At 37.5% G+C, this 18351-nt stretch overlaps 3 protein-coding genes across 4 annotated transcripts; 1 reads left to right on the top strand and 2 right to left on the bottom strand.

Moving 5' to 3' along the window:
- Positions 1-16: 16 nt before the first annotated feature.
- On the bottom strand, positions 17-5266 carry pycr3 (pyrroline-5-carboxylate reductase 3). 2 transcript variants are annotated; one of them, XM_033965043.2, is made up of 7 exons: positions 4222-5266; positions 3512-3605; positions 3373-3437; positions 3078-3257; positions 2410-2622; positions 1762-1854; positions 17-1689 (listed from the first exon to the last, which is right to left on the bottom strand). In XM_033965043.2, the coding sequence occupies exons 1-7, from the start codon at positions 4684-4686 to the stop codon at positions 1492-1494; spliced, it is 1308 nt and encodes a 435-aa protein (XP_033820934.1). In that variant the 5' UTR covers positions 4687-5266; the 3' UTR covers positions 17-1491. The 2 variants fall into 2 exon arrangements, with proteins under 2 accessions (XP_033820934.1, XP_055077388.1); XM_055221413.1 differs by having other exon boundaries at positions 1166-1689; positions 3512-3604; positions 5010-5134.
- A 101-nt stretch (positions 5267-5367) lies between these two features.
- bmb (brambleberry) lies at positions 5368-13948 on the top strand. The gene is made up of 13 exons (XM_033965182.2): positions 5368-5616; positions 5958-6265; positions 7474-7602; positions 8157-8342; positions 9401-9623; positions 9710-9826; positions 10383-10562; positions 11117-11323; positions 11399-11546; positions 11638-11699; positions 11780-11886; positions 13473-13594; positions 13672-13948. The coding sequence occupies exons 2-13, from the start codon at positions 5960-5962 to the stop codon at positions 13796-13798; spliced, it is 1914 nt and encodes a 637-aa protein (XP_033821073.2). The 5' UTR covers positions 5368-5616; positions 5958-5959; the 3' UTR covers positions 13799-13948.
- On the bottom strand, positions 13946-17709 carry LOC117369559 (GDP-L-fucose synthase-like). Its single transcript, XM_033964812.2, has 10 exons — positions 17656-17709; positions 17124-17281; positions 16932-17046; positions 16402-16530; positions 15227-15300; positions 14981-15114; positions 14765-14896; positions 14598-14677; positions 14395-14494; positions 13946-14320 (listed from the first exon to the last, which is right to left on the bottom strand). Exons 2-10 carry the CDS (start codon positions 17279-17281, stop codon positions 14265-14267), a joined length of 978 nt encoding a protein of 325 aa, XP_033820703.1. The 5' UTR covers positions 17656-17709; the 3' UTR covers positions 13946-14264.
- Positions 17710-18351: the final 642 nt, after the last annotated feature.

Below are 18351 nucleotides of genomic sequence, written 5' to 3' on the forward strand. Positions count from 1 at the left end.
AATTTTTTTTTGTTTTTGTGATGTTTTATTTAAAATCTAAGACATCAATGCTGTCAAGTATGAAGCTGCTCATTTGGATTATCTTTTTTTCCCAGTGGTGGAAGAAGTTCTCAGTTTAGTTTCTCAAGTAAAAGTACAGATACTTGAAAGAAAAAGTAAAAGCATCGCATGAAAAAAAAAATCTATTTAAGTAAAAGTATTAAAGTACCTGTTTGAAAATGTACTTAAAGAGAAAAAGTAAAAGTATTTCGCTACAATTTTTAGATTTAATAACGCTTCAAATGGTTTTATTTTTGGTACAAATTTGTGCTGAATTTTGTTCAATAGAAACAACTGAATCTATTGTTAGTTTTTTTGTTTGATTAAATTATGAACGCGATAAAAATAAACTCAGCCTTTTCAGCAGGTCTCAAACAATAAATACTTTTACTCTTCAGTCCTGTTCAAAAATGTAGTGGAATAGGAAGTACAGATACCTGCTCTCAAATGTAGTGAATTAAAAGTATAGATACTGGAAGAAAAAAAAATAAATTCAAGTATAAATATCACATGAAAAAAATCAACTTAAGTAAAAGTATTAAAATACATGTTTAAAATGTATTTACCAAGTAAAAAGTAAAAGTATTTTAAAAGTCTTACAAGGCTTCAAATGTATTGATTTTGATAAAAATGTATGCTGAATTTTGTTTAACAGAAGCAATTGAATTGCTCATTTGTATATTTTTGTTTACTCAAATTATGAACATGTTAAAAATAAACTCAGCCTTTTCAGCAGGACTCAAACAATAAATACTTTTACTTTTCAGTCCTTTTCAAAAATGTGGTGGAGTAGAAAGTACAAATTCCTGCTCTCAAATGAAGTGAAGTAAAAGTAAAAAGTATCCATATTAAAATTTACTTAAGTAGAGATACTTAAAATATTCCACCAATGCAAATAAGTGACCAACCCAGATATAACCTTCACTGTATGAACATATGTATGGAAACTTGCATGGAAATAGGAGACAGATGAGTTTAATGCCATTATCTGGAGAATTCCCATAGACTGTATATATAAATCTATTATACAGCTTATGAGAATTCCCCAGCAGTCCAGGCAATCTCCAAGGAAACAAGTAGATGTACCCTGCACCAGAAAGTTACACAGTGCATCTTTAAATAAATGTAAATAAGAAAGAGCTTAATTCATAAACAATTCCTGACTTGGTTTGTATTAAGACATATGCATGAAATGGAATGCATCTCAACATCACAGGTGTCACCTTCACATATTCGAGTAACTTGCAGAATCACTACTTTCCCAAAGTCTAGCAAGGCAATATTTTGAATTGTAAGGCAATTGTCAAAGAGCTGCATTTTCAAGAACATAATACAACTTTTGACCTATAATACAAGTCTTAAAACAACCTACAATACACAGCATGTAGGGTTGATGATAAATATGAAATAATGATAGTTGTCCATGTGGTTAGGCTGTAATGAAAACAACAATCACTTCCTGGTTGTGGACTTCTGGCCCAGCTGCCGGGCTCTTTCAGTCGCAGACTCCACCGCACTCATTGTTGATGCTCTTACACCACCCTGCTCCAGCGTGTGCAGCCCATAAATGGTTGTTCCTCCGGGTGTGCAGACCTCGGAACGCAACTGCGCCGGATGCTTTCCTGAGTCCCGCAACACTCGCCCTGCACCCTGTAATATGTAAGACTCTTGTTATGTTCAACACTTTCTGCCAATTCAAATGTAATTGTTGTTAAAACTCACCAGAACTGTCTGAGAGGCGATTGTGTGGGCCAGAGAACTTGGCATTCCCATTTTAATGGCTCCTTCAGCTAGAGCTTCAGCAAACAGATAAACCTGCAGAAAACAGCCCAACCAAAAGCAGAAAGACAAATTTACTTTACTCTTATTTACAAATCCTTGGCATTTAATTCTAGCTAAACAGGAAATCTTGTGTTTTACTGTTTTATTGTTCTTTGCCTGTGTGTCGTACTTCCTGTATATCTGGTTTGTTGACTTTTGTGTGAAACACAAAGAAGCAATTCCAGGGCTGAAATCATCCAAATTATTCTAGTGAAGGTGTATGGAGTTTAAAAACACAGTGGAGCACTTCCTGTATTAGCAGATGACATCACAAGGTGGAACAGAGTGTTTTCCGTTTGAGAGAAGAACTCAGCCTAGATATGCAGGGTTTGTGATATGTTTGATCTATGTGATAATGCCGTTTCCTCAGCACAGAGAACAGAGTAAAATGTGCTCTTTAGTGCTAAACTGATATAGTAATTATCATGACAGGTCTACGACAATCAACTAAAATTGTAATTCAAAACAGTCATTACTATTAGAGAACTCACGTTTGATCGTTATTTTGTAGCAGTTAAACTTTGATGGTTGAACTTATCTTGCACTCACAAAGGCAACTCCGCTCCCACTGAGTCCTGTGTGGATGTCAAGCCATGCCTCTGGTCCCTCCTCCACCAAACCACAATGCTGCAACAGGGAGCGAAGAAGTGCTCCATCAGCTGGTTTAGCACAAGACCCTCGAGTGAAGAGTAAAGCCCCTTCCTGTACAATGCATGGGAGGTTTGGCATCAGACGAATGACGGATGTGTTTTCAGGCAAAAGCTGCAAGAGAGAACATTGATTAATTTAGGGGAAAAGCTTAGAGAAAAGATGCACTAAAGATCAATCAATATATTTTTTTAATGGCTGATGCCGATAACGATTGTTTAGAATCCAGAGCAACCGTTGGCCAATACACTGTCAATACTTTTGCGCCAATATGTAGATGCAATTTTGATTATTCTCCCTAAATTCTGTATTTTAAATTTCCTACAAACTCACTCAGTCTTATTTTTTAGCACAAACATTTAAGAGAGCTGTGTATTCATGTTACTTGCATTAGCTTTTCACCCTGAAGTGTTCAAATACTGTTTTATGCATATTCTTTAGACATCAGGTCAACCAAAACAAAATATCACCCTCTGTTGGAGATTTAAGGATGATAACTAATACACTGAAAAGTGTAAATATCGGTCCATCTCCACTTATCACATTTATGATCATTTAGGACAACGTACCTCTTGCAGTGTTTCCAGTGTTACTCCGGCCGCTACAGACACAACAATATGTCTGTCTGTGATATATGGCGAGATCCCATTAAGGACTTCTCGAACCAAGTGAGGTTTGACTGCCACAAAAACAATATCAGAACCGCACACCAGCTCAACGTTAGAATTTGTGCCGGCAATTCCAATTTCCTGTCAAACAAAAACAGCCATTGGAACAACAGTAACTAAGTCAGCACTCATAGGTATATTTTTAGGTATACTGTTCATGTGCCTATTAAAGTTGAAAAATAACAGCATAATTAACCTGAAACCGGCCAAAGTTTCTCTTAGATGGTGCGCTGACTTTAATGTTTGCAGGCAAAACATTTCCTAAACAAAGATTTATTTGTTACATCGGTTTACATTGTAACATATTTAATCAACTTGTTTATTATTCTACTTACCTGATATGATGCCCTTTGCAATGCCAAAAGCCATGTTTCCTGCCCCAATGAAACCAATCCTTAGATGAGCGTCTGTTTCAGGGTCCATTTTAATCTGTGGGTGAGGGAAACATTTTTGAACAGGAAGACTTGCGTGCAATTTCATTGTCATATATAACTTATTGTCATGTTCAAATGTCCAAAGTGTTAACGTGAAATGATGAAATAGAAGGTCCAAATCTGAATCGATCAAGACAAATGGCTCCATAAACATCACCTGTGTCCCAGGTACGAGATGGACATGTTCAAATCAAATGCTGATATTACTGATAACAAGTTAATGCTGATTTACTCTTAACAAAATGTTGGCACCCTAGGCTCATGTATATAATATTTGTGGTATAGTTATACATTTATATTACTAATGGGGTTCCACCACCTGCTCTTCAACATGGAGATGATATTGCTTAAAATGTTCCACAGCATGGCAATAAACCCATCTACCATACAGTTATTCAATAACAGGTGTTTTTGTTTTGTTTTTTCTTGCTAAAATGCTTCACCTGCTTGTCTCTGATTATTATATCTCATACTGAGAAACATTCCAGGCAAAGCAGCAACATCTCCATGAAACAAGGTGGTGGCTTAACATAAATCAAACATAATTATGATCTTTGAAAACGTGCACGGTTCAGATAATGAACTCAGAAAATTAGTAGTGGCATTCCTACAATTAATTCCAGGTTCAGTGTAGAACTGTCCTGAAGCGGCTGTGTAAAAGCCTCTGGCAGAGGCAGCATTGAGTCTCCATCATGATCTCCATCAGAGTCCTCCACCATGTCATCAGTGCCCTCACAGTTCACACTGGAGTCGACCATAGACTGTTTGGACTCCAAAATAGACACCATTGCCTTTTCATAGCGCAACCAACCCTGGATTTTGGCTTCATTGCTGGGGCCCTGCTGGGACTTGTAATAACATTTTTTCAGAAATTTCCAGCGGACCCTTAACTGCTCGGCCGTCCTGTCAAAACCAGCTGCTGCCATCCTCCTCTGGGCCATCCTAAACACTCCACCGTTCCTCACTTTCCTACCGTCCAAACACGCTTTAATGTCCAGCTCTTTTAGGATTTGTAAAAAGATCTCAGTTTCCTCCACATCCCAGTAGTGTTGCTTCTTCATCACAGCGTACTCCATTGTTGTTGTGGCGGTGATTGTTTACTGCTTCAAGCCTTGATTCAGTCTGGATTAAGCTAGCTAACAAACAGCTAGCATGGTAGCAGGCGCTAACAAGGTCCACAATCAGATTTCACTTGTAAACCTTTATGTTACAAACTCAGTGTAACCACTTCGGGAACGAAACGACGTGCAACATGCGTCTAGTTTGCTAAAAATCCCAGATTACATAAAAGCACAAATGTAAAGCACGTGTTTGTTGTTGGACATAACGTTAGAGGAGTGACGCTCCACGCGGCGGTGCTTCAGTCACAGCGGGGCGGTGGTGGTACCTGTTTGCGTTGTCTGTTTGCGTTGCGAGGTTTGTTCTTTATTTCAAGCCAAAATCGTCTGTTTTTCTCCAACCAGCTGCTTATGACACAGGATACGGAAGGCTCCACATGTCATTGGTCAAACAAATGGTAAAACTACACGGTACGTTTACCGTATCAGCCGGAAAAAGTCTTTCACAATAATATATAGTAAATAAATCATTTCATACAGTAGTCTAACTTCTGTTATTTCACTGCAACACAACTTGTAGGATTGATGCCCCAGACACAATTTGTTAATTAGAGATGTATGCGCTAAAGCTGTTACCGTAATGTCGCTGTAATGGTGCAGTGGAAATGTTCGTGCGCGACTACTCTCTTCTGTTCTGTTGTTAGATGTGTCGCACAGTGAAATATCCACATTTTGCGATATGTAACAAAACCAAACACAACAATAATTCTATGTTGTAATTCGTTCATTGGCTGAGCGGCTTCGGCGATGATTGGCCAGAATTATCGGCCAGAATTATCTGTAATTTCTGTCAGCTGTGGGAGTTGGGAGGCTGGACCAGACACGGGGCCCAGACTGGACACGGGGACCAGACTGGACACGGGGCACGCAGCATCCACACAGCATCAGGTATGGGCTCAATATTGGACTGGGAAGACGTAACCAAGAAGTTACCAATCTAGTCTGACGCAAAATTGCAAACAAATTTATTTTCAGTGCTCAAAATTATGTGTCCAGCAGAAAATATAGGCTATATTTACAGTAAACATTCAGACCTATTGCATGCATCTGGTCATCAAACTTTATTTTTTTTGCTTTTATTGTTGTTAATTAGATAAATAATGCATGATTTGGTGAGTAGAGGAGGGGCTTGAGTGGCTGCAGCAGACATGTCTGGGCAAAGCCTTTGACAACATACAAGTGCAAAGGAGGAGCATTTGTGTGAAAACTGTTCATTTCTTTTTCTTCAGACATGGCTCGTTTCCCATCCCATAATTGCTTCGTTTTTGCACTGCTGATTTTCCATTCTCCTGGTGTGTGTGGTTTGTTTGAATGGATGAGAAAAACAGAGTCTGGACCAGCTCCATCCCAGCCTGCAGCCTCCTCATCTGCAGCCTCCTCATCTGTAGCTTCCTCATCTGTAGCTTCCTCATCTGTAGCTTCCTCATCTGCTCTTCTGACCAAAGACGCACAGTTTGAAATGGCTTTAGTTGATGAGAAGTTTTTAGCAGAGGCTAAACAAATGCAGTTGAGTCCACTGGATAGCTGTCATCACAAGGTAAGATTCACATGCCAATATTTGCCTTTGTGGCTAATTTCCTTCTTTAGTCCCTCTGCAGGTTGATGTAAAACAGGGAAAAGAACAGTAACAATTTATACTAAAGCAAATGTAGCACACTAGTACACACACTATATGCACACTATGCACTCACTATATATATATATATATATATATATATATATATATATATATATATATATATATATATATATATACACACTATGCACTCACTACGACTCACTATGCACACTACACACACATTACACATTCACTATACAAACAATTATAGAAGAGTTCATTTGAAAAGTTAAACCAACAGCCTCTCAATATAAAATGTAATACATGGTGATACATGATGACATATTTAACCCTTGAACAACCACTGTTTTAAGGCTTTCAAAAATGCTGCCTGTGTTGAGAGCTCTCAGATGAGCAGGGGTGCAGCACCAAATTCTGGACCCTAGGTTAAAAAAAAAATCACCTCTAGATCCTGCTCTTGTTGTCCAGTTTGAATTTCTTTTCACAAACTGCTTTTAGAGGAGTCAGAGCAAGATTGTTAAAAACGCGATATACCGAAATTAAATCTGCACATTGGATAGTGTTGTCCTGGCTAAGACATTTGTCAAGTATTCTATAGTAATGAGAATTGGTAGGCTTTTTGTCTAATACTTTTTAATAAATGATTTAAGTCCAAATTGCAGTGGTGGATGAAGTACTCAGTTTTGTTACTTAAATAAAAGTACAGATACAGAGGCAACCTGTTACTCCAGTAAAAAGTACCACATGAAAAAATCTACCTAAAATATTAAAGTACCAGTATGAAAGTGTACTTTAACAGTAAAAAGTAAAAGTATTTTACACAAGTGTTATTAATTTGTTAAAGTCTTAAATGTAGTGATATTGATTCAAAATCATACATATTTTAGCCACAGTAGCAATATGAATCTGAAAAGTACTTTTTACTTTTCAGTCCAGTTCAAAAATGTAGTGGAGTAGAAAGTATCCACTGTAAAATTTACTTAAGTACAGATACCTAAAAAAAATTACTTTACTTAAATACAGTACTTTTCGACTTGTATGTTATCTTCCACTACTACGAACTTGTAATACAATATTTGAGGTGGGGTAAAATCTATGTAATGCCTGATGTGTTGTTTATTGAATATCCTTAGATGTTTTTTAAAACTTTGTGCACTTTTCCTTAGGTTGTTGCTCGACTGAAGTCCAGTTGTGAAAGCCTGTCTGAAGAACAGCTGGCTAAACTCGGGGTACTTCTATTCAACTGTCAAGCTGAGATCGAGGGTCGCAGGACGTACCCTTGTACGGAAGAGATGGTAAGACCCTTTCAGTATTAAAGGTCCTGTATTACACAAAATTGACTCTTGTGAGCTTTAAGGTGTGTTATAATGCTCATACCTCATCAAAAACATACTTGGAGTTGTGTTTTGTTTCATTCACACACGTTTGAATAACCCTTTATTATTAGTCTGTCTACATCTCCAAAGCTCAAAATGCTCTGTTCCACCTTGTGATGTCATGAAGTGGTAGTTTTCAAGTTTACAGCTACCTTTTGCCTTTTGTTCAGTAGACATGAGCAGTTCCAGGGCTGAAATCATACAAATGAGTCTCGTGAAGGTGTATGGCGTTCAAAAAGACAGTGGAGCACTTCATGTATTACCACATGATCTCACAAGGTGGAACTGTTTTTTTTTTTTTTTTTTGAGAGAAGAGGTTTGTGTGTTAAACATGTGGAAATGAAACAAAACACAACTCCAGGTATGTTTCTGATGAGGAAACAACATTATAACATAGATAACACAGATAATAGCAAAATATGGGCCCTTTAAGTGGGAAATGCAATTAAAGATATGTTTTCTGTGCTTTTTAGACCATAAAAGAATGCACAGCAGCTATGGACCCTGACACGTGGAATGCCTATCACATAGTGAGCAACAGAGCCCGGTCTGTGTGCTATGCCACTCGTCAGATGCTGTTCCGTCGCAGGGCAGAACACACCGTAAATGCCCTCATCTCCACAGCCACCAGCCAACTCGATGCAATGAAAGATCTGAAGGTACATTTCCATCTCTTTAATCGCTCAGTTGTCCAGATCTGATCCATAAATCATTTTATTTCTTTGGCAATATTTTTCCATTTGAAAGTTCCAAGCTCCACAGAAATGCATAAATGTGAATCAGTGAATTGGTCAGTGGTATCTTAGTCCAGGAGTAACTTGAACCTTTTTGACTTCAGGGCCAAACTTTTGTTTTTTAAATAACCTGGGGCCCAGTTTCATATTGAATGTATTATGTTCTTCTGATTTCGTAGCACTGCTTTTGGCCCCAGCCCCATGGTTAAGAATCGTTATCTTAGTTGACCAAAGTTTGTCTTGGTTGACAAATCATTTTATTTGGATTATGAAGATTTATATGGGACAACAGCAAAAAGGAGAAGTGAGGAAGTAAAGTCGGCTGATTTTTTTTTTTTTTTGGTATTTATGTAAAAAAAAAAAAGCAGATTAAACTCATGATTCAGAAGTTTAATCTGTCGTTGTATAAATAGATTGTTTCTTAGTACTTTTCTGTGTAAATGGTTGCTTTGTGTGTGTATTCAGTTTGGATCAGAAACGTAGAGATGTGTAATAGTTTTGACAGCATTTGCCACGTCTCCTTTTTAGTCAACAAATCGATTGGCAGGACATGTCTTTAACAGGGATGCACTGATCAGGCTTTTTCAGTTCTGATACCGATTACTATAGCTTTAAGTGTCTACCAACCGATACCAGTACAGAAGCTGAAACATTTATTTCCTTTATACAAAAATAAAATAAGACAAAACCAATTCAAATGTTACGTAGCTGTTATGAAGTTCTCAAGTAACTACAGAACAGCCTTGTATAGATAAAAGTTAAAACATTATGAGACTCTCCAGGCCAATTACAACGAGTAAATAGCCTTATTATATGAACGTATATGCCAAACTAGGATATCAACTGAACCGATATTTGGAAACCGATATCTGATCCAGATCCAGCAAATTTTCTAGTACCTGTATTGGATCGGTAAATCAATAGTCTTTAGTGGACCAAGAATGTCTTTAACTACAGCCCTATACCTAATGTAACCATGACAGGAGGGCCAGCTTGAGCTAAAGCAGCTGACCTCAGCCTCCTTGGAAAAAGTGCTTGAAGGCCACAGCGCTCTTCAGACTCAGCAGAACAAACTTTATGAAGAACAAGAACATATGCAGACATCATTGAAGGACAATTTGGAGCGTCTGGGACAGGAAAAGGCCCTAATCGCTTCAGGACAGGCACTGGTAGCACAGCTCATCCAAGGAATCACACAAAAAATGGGCAAGTTTACCATGTTTTACTATGCAAACAGTCATTCTGACCAATGTGAATATTAATCTGGAGGTTGTGTTTTTATCCCTTTTTAGAAAATGTCAGTGAGCATCTTCAGGTTCAAAGCTCTGACGTGCAAGATGGCCACCAGGCTATAGTGAAAGACCTCGCAGACGTCAGACACCAAGCTCAGGACATCTACCACAAAATAGGTCATTTAAAGAGCCAATATTACACTATGTTCTGATCTCTGTTCTAATGTTGTTTCCTCCTCACAAACATATCTGGAGTTGTGTTTTGTTTCATTCACACATGTTTAACACACAAATCTTGCATATTTAGACTGAGTTATTCTCTCAAATAGAACACACTCTACAGAAAGTGCTCCACTGTGTTTTTAAACTCCATACACCTTCACTAGAATCTTTTTGACCATTTTAGCCCTGGAATTGCCAATCTCTACTAAACACAAGGTAATGGGTATTTGTTAACATGAAAACTATTGCTTCGTAACATCACAAGGTGGAACAGAGCACTTTGAGCTTTAGAGATGTAGACAGACTCATAATAAATGGTTACTCAAATGTGTGAATGAAATAAAATACAACTCCAGGTATGTTTTGAGGAGGTAACAACATAACATGGCTTAAAGTTCACAAGATAGAAGTTTTGTGTAATATAGGACCTTTGACTAAACTGCAGAAATGGACTTGCCTTTTTAATCCTCTTTTCACAAATTGCTGTATTTCTCTCCACATGCTTAAACAGACTCCAGTATGGTGGAGTTTCTGCAGTATCAGGACCAAACCTCCCAGTACTACTCTGATCTTATGACTAAACTGGAGCGCATGAACAGCACACTTGGCTTTGTACTGCACTATCTGGATAACATGCAGAGCAGGATTGAGGGTCGGCTTCAAATGATTCAAAGCTACCTCGGATGGGCAGGTGAGTGAGGTACTTCTCCATTTAAAGCCACAGTATGTAACTTATTAGACAATAACACACTAAAATACTAGCTAGACCGGATGTCTTGGTGCCACAAACGCAATCTAACTTTTATACTCACACCTGCCCCTGTTTTTAATGTTTTAAATGGACTTGGTACTTATTTATTTTGTATGTTTTTGTTTGTATTTTTCTGTATTTTGAACAGGGCACCCATGAAAAAATACAGTGCCCTCATTGGGTCTGCCTGTATAAATAAAGATAAATAAAAATACATCTGTATATTTATTTTTGTTGACTTTTACGTGAAACACTTTGGCCAGCTGAAGTTGTTTTAAATGAATTATTTGTTTGTTTGTGGTTGTTTTCATTTTTGTTACATTTACTGCACTGAAAATCACCATGGAGAATGTTCCAAAGTATGATTTTAACTTCCTATTTTCATGGAATTGTATAATAGGTGATGTGTGATGTATTGCCTCCAGAAAGTTACACACTGTTGCTTTTTAAATGTTTATTATCATCTGCGTAATCCATAACTTGTCTCTTTGCAGGGTTGAGTTTAACAGCCCTGTGGACATGCATGGCTCATACAGGTTACTTTGTCCTTGGTGCTGTCCTATTGACATTTCTTCGTTGCCGTGTTTTTTCTCGAGCCATGCTGCTGTTTACAGTGCCCCTGAACGCAATAGCAGAAGTGAACCAACAGCCAGCACTTGATCTCTGTAGCCTGAGCCTCCTCCTCCTCACACTCTCCCTCTGTAAGTATTTCAATTTCATTTATGTGGAGATTGTTATTTTTTGAAGTAATTTACACGTGTTTTGTTTTCATACAGGTTATTGGTTTATTGGACAACTGTGCTCTTGTCTCCATAGTACCCCTAAACCAACTGTCCCTCTCCCGCTGGGCCCATGTGAAATCGTTGAGCCACAAAAACCAGTCACTTCTTCCCCTTCTTACCCACCTCCCTCTACACCTGTGAGGTATTTATAACCTCTTAATTGGTTTCATTTATCTTTTAATCAGATGTGAAGCAATTGGTACTTTTGGTTTAAGTTTGATTCTACTTGACAGAGAAGAAAATGATGAGTTATCTGGGAAAAGTGACTTGCTCAATCAAGATAGCTTCATATCAGGTTTTTAATTGGCTGAAAGAGTTGGAACATCATTAGCTCAGCAGAAAGCAGATGAGAGTAAACCTGTCTCTGGTTTGTAGGTGACCTTTGCATATCAGTGGTGTCTCCGTCTCACAAGAGGACACTGGCAGAGTCCCTCCACAGTCACTCAACCCCAAGGACCCTAGTGAAGCCTGTTCTGTCTGCGGTAAGTTCAGCCTGTTTATGTTCAAGGGACCCTCAGTCGTCCAGGTCTGATCCATAGCAAACAAAGAATTTAAATCTGTCAACTGGACAAATCTTGCAAGTGAGAAGACGTTTCGCTGCTCATCCAAGCCGCTTCTTCAGTTCTGGTCAGAATGCTGGTGGCCACTGCCTTTAAATCTATCTGAGGGGAGGGGCTAACCACACTGAAACTGTAAACATCTATTGTCTCCAGTTTCAGCTGAGACTACCCTATTCAGCCCTTAACGACCCTGCTATTGTTCTTACAGTTTCAGTGTGATTAGCCCCCTCCCCTCAGATAGATTTAAAGGCAGTGGCCACTAGCATCCTGACCAGAACTGAAGAAGCGGCTTGGATGAGCAGCGTCTTCACTCTTACAATATTTTTCCATTTGACAGATTTAACTTCTTTGTTTGCTATGGATCAGACCTGGACGACTGAGGGTCTACACAGACTTCATTCACACATGTTAGCATAACCCTGTATTATTAGTCTGTCTACATCTTCAAAATGCTCTGCTCCACCTTGTGATGTCATGAAGCGATAGTTTTCAAGTCAAGAGCTACCATTTTATCTTTAGTTCAGTAGACATCCAAATAATTCCAGTGAAGGTGTATGAAGAACTCAGCCTAAATATGTAGAGTTTGTGTGTTAAACGTGTGAATGAAACAAAACACAACTCCAGTTAAGTTTGTGATAAGGAAACATAACATAGATCAGAAAATGGTCAAAAAATAGTTGTAATATGGCCCTATTTAGTTACCTTCCACCGCTGGTATAAAAGTACACATACCAAAAATTCTGCTTAAGTAAACTTTACAGTTGATACTTTTTACTTTTACTTCTCTACATTTGAGAGCAGGTATCTACTCTACTACATTTTTGAACAGAACTAAAAAGTACTTTTCATATGATTTTGAGGGGTTATTTTTACCATGTTCATGGTAACATCCTGACAAGCTTAAAATCAAAACACAAAATTCATGAGGAAAAAATAAGATGTTGATTGGTATTGCTACTGTTCACCAACGCCACTGTTCATCTTTTTTTTTTTAAAAATCAATATTAATACATTTAAAACTTATTAACAACACTTGTGTGAAATACTTTTACTTAAGAACCAGTTGTACTTTTACCACCAAATGTACTTTTAGAGTAAAAAGTACAGATTCACAGATTCATCTACTTAAAAAGTATTTAAGTAACAAACTTGAGTACTTTATACAATGTTATACAATTTTTGGGAGTCAGTTTTAATGTGAACTTTTTCTTTGCACTAGTGGGGGATTTTCTGTCTTACGATATTTGAGCTGTAGAGGATGAATAAATAAGTAGGTTGTATTTATTAGGACTCATAGAAGTTAAGTGTTTAATTTTGCAATTTTAATTTTTTTTTAACCGTATTGTAAATTTAGAATCTTTTTTGGGGGGGATAATCCTGCTTTAGGATTATTGCATGTAGCATAAATTTAGGTTCAATGTCATTGTTTATTGTCTTCAACAATGTCATCATTTGTTATTGTGACAGGCCTAATATCGTGTGCTTTCACTGATTCTCTGGTGTTTTAGGCTCTTGTTGATGACATTCCTCTGAGAAACTTGGGAGGTGTGTTTGATGCTGTGAATGACTCTCATGATTTGGTAAATGACTCCAGAAGTGCGAGTCCCAACCCCTCCCTCATCACCAACAGGTCAGTCCTTTTGGAGTCTTAGAGAAACAAAGGCAGTTATAATGCTATCTTTATGCTAGCTTCATTTGTGTTTGCAGTTCATTATCAGGACGTCTCCTCTGCAATGGCACCACCAAAACAGGAAAGGCCTGTAAGAAGAGGGCTCTGCTGGGACAGGAGTACTGTAGAGTTCATGAGGGAGGACACTCCTCCTATGTAAATTAATACTTGAATTTTTTTTGCATGTAATCTGATACATCAGCATTACTCATTATGATTTTAAATGTCCCATTTTATGTGTTTATGTACATTCGGTTTTACTTATTTAAGCCCAGTAATGCAATGCTTGAGAATTTCAATAAAGAACTTTTTGGTAAAAAAATATTTATTTTGGTCTTTTTTGATCATTATACAAAAAAAAAAAAAAATTGAAGTAGAAATGGACTTCAGTACAAAGGCTCATTCTAATCAAAATTAAACTAACCACTGTAACTAATATTACTAGAGAAAGCTTAATATCGTTTCTTGACATAAGTAAAAACAATTGTAACAAATATAATCCATACCATCGTATCATTATAAATCATTTGAACAAAACTATGTAGCAAAGTTTCACTGCAGAATTAACCCAGTAACTTCTGTTCCAACTAATAATTGTCTGAAAACACCTCATGTGGAGCATTTCAGGATTTTATTTCCGAGCTGTATCATAGTTTTTCACAAACCAATCACAGGTTTCCTTCAAAGCTGTAAAACAAAAACATTGGTGAGAACTTAATCTCTTGAATGCAAAAACAATAGAACCAGTGAAGGAATGGTACCTTGTTTAAATGGTGTAAACTTGAAATTTGGTAAGTAACTGCAAAGCTTTGCATTGCTGGCTGTCTTTTTAAACTGGCCATCAGCTTTGCTAGTGTCATACTGAAGTCATAGGATTAAGGTCAATTTGATGGTGAACTGAGAGTCAAACATGCATAGACCATGATAATTTATCAACTTGAAATAACATGATACAAAAGGATACCACCACTTCACCTTTAAAGTCAAGAGACTGAACAACTGCTTCTGCTGCCTCTTTAATTGAAACTTCATCTTCTTCACCAACTGCAAGATATTAAAATTAACCTCTGTTTGACAAACAATGTAGAGAACATACAATTTATTTTGAATCTTATTAATGATATGATTTACCAGATAAAATGATGGGATCTACTTCTGGATAATCTCTTAAAACCCACAGGAAAAGACGAGCCAAATCCAAAGAGTAAATAAACTGTCTTCTTGGAGATCCAGAGCCCCATACAACCAAAGGCTTCAATTCCTCTGACCACAGCAAAAAACGATGGGTGAGTTGGCGAGTATTTCACCACACGCCTGGCATAGGATAATTGGGTAACAGTAACTTACTTTGAGCAAGATAAGCTTTGTGTATGAGCCCCGGTAGCACGTGGCCATCCTCAATACTGAAGTTGTCATGTGGACCAAAAACATTAGTGGGAATCACAGCAGTATAACAGCGCCCATACTGTTGAAAATATGCTCTGTAAAAGGTAAATACATACATGAATACATACAAAAATCTTACTACGGATCTAAGCAAGTATTTGGCTATTCCATTTAAAGAAAAGGCTACAAACAAGTGGGTTTCTGCACCTGTTATGAACGTCGATCATTCTCTTTGCATAAGCATAGCCGAAGTTTGAGTCATGAGGTGGACCGTTATGAATCTGCAGAAAGGTGCAACTGAAACTTTACATTACAGTACAACATGTGCATTATCTGGATATTTAATTAATGATATGTCCTGGCACATATTACTATGTTACGTTACTATTACTGTTATTATTGTTACTATTATTATGTCCATGTTAAAATGTTGTTTCATCATCACAAACATACCCGCAGTTGTGTTTTGTTTCATTCGCACATGTTTAACACACAAACCCTGCATATTTAGGGAGGTAAAATGCAGTAATGCGGTAATACGGGTGCTCCACTGTGTTTTTAAACTCCATACACCTTCAGTAGAATCACTTGGACCACCTACCACTATATGACATCACAAGGTGGAAATGAGTATTTTGGTCTTTGGAGATGTAATAATAAAAGGTTACTCAGAGATGTGTGAATGAAACAAAACACAACTCCAGGTATGTTTTTGATGAGGTAATAACATTATAGCATGGCTTAAAGCTCACAAAAATCCATTTTGTGTAATAGATAAGTAAACGTACAGACATAGAGGTAAAAAGTTACTCAAGTAAAAGTATCACATGAAAAAAAAAAATCAATTTAAGTAAAAGTATTTAAGTGCCTATTTAAAAATGTACTTTAAGAGTAAAAAGTAAAAGTATTTCACACAAGTGTTACTTTGTGAAAGTGTTAAATGTACTGATCATGATTGAAAAATGCTGGTCAACAGCAGCAATACAAATCAGTTTCTTATGAATTTTGTGTATCTATTTTTGTTTGCTCAAATCCGAAGCATGAACTCGAAAACTTTAGTCAGGATGTTACCACAAACATGGTAAAGTACTTTTACTTTTCAGTCCAGTTAAAAAATGTAATAGAGTAGAAAGTACAGATACCTGCTCTCAATGTACTGAAGTAAAAGTAAAAAGTACCCACTGTAAACTTTACTTGCATAGAATTTTTAGGTATCTCTACTTCATTACCTTCCACCACTGTCTGCAATTATCTTTCAACAAACCAATTTATTACTCTTGCCTTGGCATTTGGGATTCCAGCTAAGCAATGCACAATCTGTTGCTAATATATTCCTTCCAAACAATAGCAATTCCATGAAGCAATAAAATCAAGCATCCTACCATAGTTTCGTCAATAGGGTAGGTCGTCTTATCAGGGAAAATGCATGTTGAAAGACAGGACACCACTTTTACTACATCAACTTCATGTGCCGCCTGCAGCACGTTGTCATTGATGTGAATGTTGTTTCTCTGGAAGGGAATGCATTTCAAATTGTCAGTGGCAATGATGATAATGTTTGGTGATGACTGAAGCTGTGGCATAGATTGCAAATCGATTTGAATTAATACAAAATCTTGAAGGCTGCAGTTAGGTACTTGACTGCCCCATGCAAATAACACAATATTCTGCATTTATGAAAAACAAACGACAAAGAAATGCATGGGATTCTTGTATTAGTTATGCAGCTCATATTTCAATCTTCTCCAAAATGTTTAAAATATATTCTGGCATGAAAACACTACGCACAAATCTAATCGAAATTGAACATATTGACAAAAAAATGAGCACATTCCTTTTTCCCAATATCAAGCAGCGCCAATGATCAAATACCGGTAAATAACAGCATAACACATGTTGTACTAATACCAACCCAAAAATCCAGATTAAACTTCATATTCTTGAAAAGACCTCCAACCATAGCAGCCAAATGGATCACATGAGTAGGTTTATGCTTCTCAAATACAGCTTTGGTCTCCTCCTTGTTCCTGGGTAAACAAAAACAGCATGACACATTTACAAACAAATAGTCCCAATTGTGTTTTAAACTTGTGTATCAACTTACATTAGATTAGCATCCTTGGAGGAGAGGAACACCCACTCTTCTCCTTCTTTGCCCCCCCCCTCTTCTTTCACCACTTGCTGAATGGCCCTGCCCACCAACCCTGAGCCCCCCGTCACCAACACCCTCATTGGACACGTGTTGTTCTCCTGACAGCTCATCTATTTACGAGATACACACGAAACCAGAAGAGCAAACAAAGCTAAAATGTTAAATAGAGCACGCACGCTACTCAAACTGTATCATATGACGTGTACATACCTACAGGAAGTTCAGGTAAAGTGGTCAGATTTTAACAATGGAAAACAGCTCTGAACTATTTCGTCATAAAATTGTAACATTATGACAAGTTAAAACAATCTGTAGAAGTAATAAATCCATGTACTTCACTCGTCTGTCTTTACATTCTAATGCAATGTGCTAAGCTAGGATTTGAGCCACCTAAACAGTGAAGAGCGAGCTTATTTAACTTTCGCCAACTTAACAGCAACATAAAATGACACAAATGTGTGCTTATATCTGGCACAATACTTACATTTTTATAAGACTGAAGCGATGAACATCAAAAGTACGTGGAATAGTTCTCCAAGCTCCTGCAGGGGAAGCCGGGCTGTCAAACTTTATAATTACACACAGCTTATTTCCGGCTTGGATTTTCAAAATAAAAGCCACTAAACAGACCATATACGTTGACGGGCCCTTCACACTAAAATCCATTTAAAGGGGCGATTTTGACAAGGAAATCATGAAGAGCACACTAAACCGCTGTAAACTCACCGATCTTATCTCATTGAGTATGCATTGATTAAATAATGAATGAATTAATTAATTAATCAATTACAGTGCGTTATTCATTCATTCCATACTCAGTGGTAGTAAACTACTATTGTAGCCACAGCTGCCCTGTGACTGATGGAATCGAGGCTGTCAATCTGCGCCATTGGCCCCTCCAACCACCACCAACCAACTTCATATAGGCAATGTGAGTGAAGTGTCCTGCCTTTTTTCCACTGGTGCCCCACTGTGACACCTGATATTCCTAGCGGTCTCTCATCCAAGTACTAAATGGGCCCTGATATCTGACGACATCAGGCTTTGACAAGCTGGTATGGCCACAGGAGATTTTTAATGGATGGGAAGAAAACTGATTTCATAACAGGCCAGGTAAGTCTTTGTTACTTGTGTTTAAGTGTTTTAATAGTGTATTATATATATGCCAAAGCTTTAAAGT

This window comes from Periophthalmus magnuspinnatus, chromosome 4 (assembly GCF_009829125.3).
Source record: "Periophthalmus magnuspinnatus isolate fPerMag1 chromosome 4, fPerMag1.2.pri, whole genome shotgun sequence".
Taxonomy (NCBI): Eukaryota; Metazoa; Chordata; class Actinopteri; order Gobiiformes; family Gobiidae; genus Periophthalmus; species Periophthalmus magnuspinnatus.

Excerpts from the sequence above, each read along its gene's own strand:
- LOC117369559 (XM_033964812.2), bottom strand. The coding sequence starts at position 17,281 with ATGAGCTGTCAGGAGAACAACACGTGTCCAATGAGGGTGTTGGTGACG. Across the intron at positions 14,897-14,980 it reads CAAAGCTTATCTTGCTCAAA|AGGAATTGAAGCCTTTGGTT; the intron begins GTAAGTTACTGT and ends TGCTGTGGTCAG. Across the intron at positions 14,678-14,764 it reads AGATCCCATCATTTTATCTG|TTGGTGAAGAAGATGAAGTT; the intron begins GTAAATCATATC and ends AATATCTTGCAG.
- pycr3 (XM_033965043.2), bottom strand. The coding sequence starts at position 4,686 with ATGGAGTACGCTGTGATGAAGAAGCAACACTACTGGGATGTGGAGGAA. Across the intron at positions 3,438-3,511 it reads TGCAAAGGGCATCATATCAG|GAAATGTTTTGCCTGCAAAC; the intron begins GTAAGTAGAATA and ends ATCTTTGTTTAG. Across the intron at positions 2,623-3,077 it reads CACTGGAAACACTGCAAGAG|CTTTTGCCTGAAAACACATC; the intron begins GTACGTTGTCCT and ends TCTCTCTTGCAG.
- bmb (XM_033965182.2), top strand. The coding sequence starts at position 5,960 with ATGGCTCGTTTCCCATCCCATAATTGCTTCGTTTTTGCACTGCTGATT. Across the intron at positions 7,603-8,156 it reads ACCCTTGTACGGAAGAGATG|ACCATAAAAGAATGCACAGC; the intron begins GTAAGACCCTTT and ends TGTGCTTTTTAG. Across the intron at positions 11,324-11,398 it reads CCTCCTCACACTCTCCCTCT|GTTATTGGTTTATTGGACAA; the intron begins GTAAGTATTTCA and ends GTTTTCATACAG.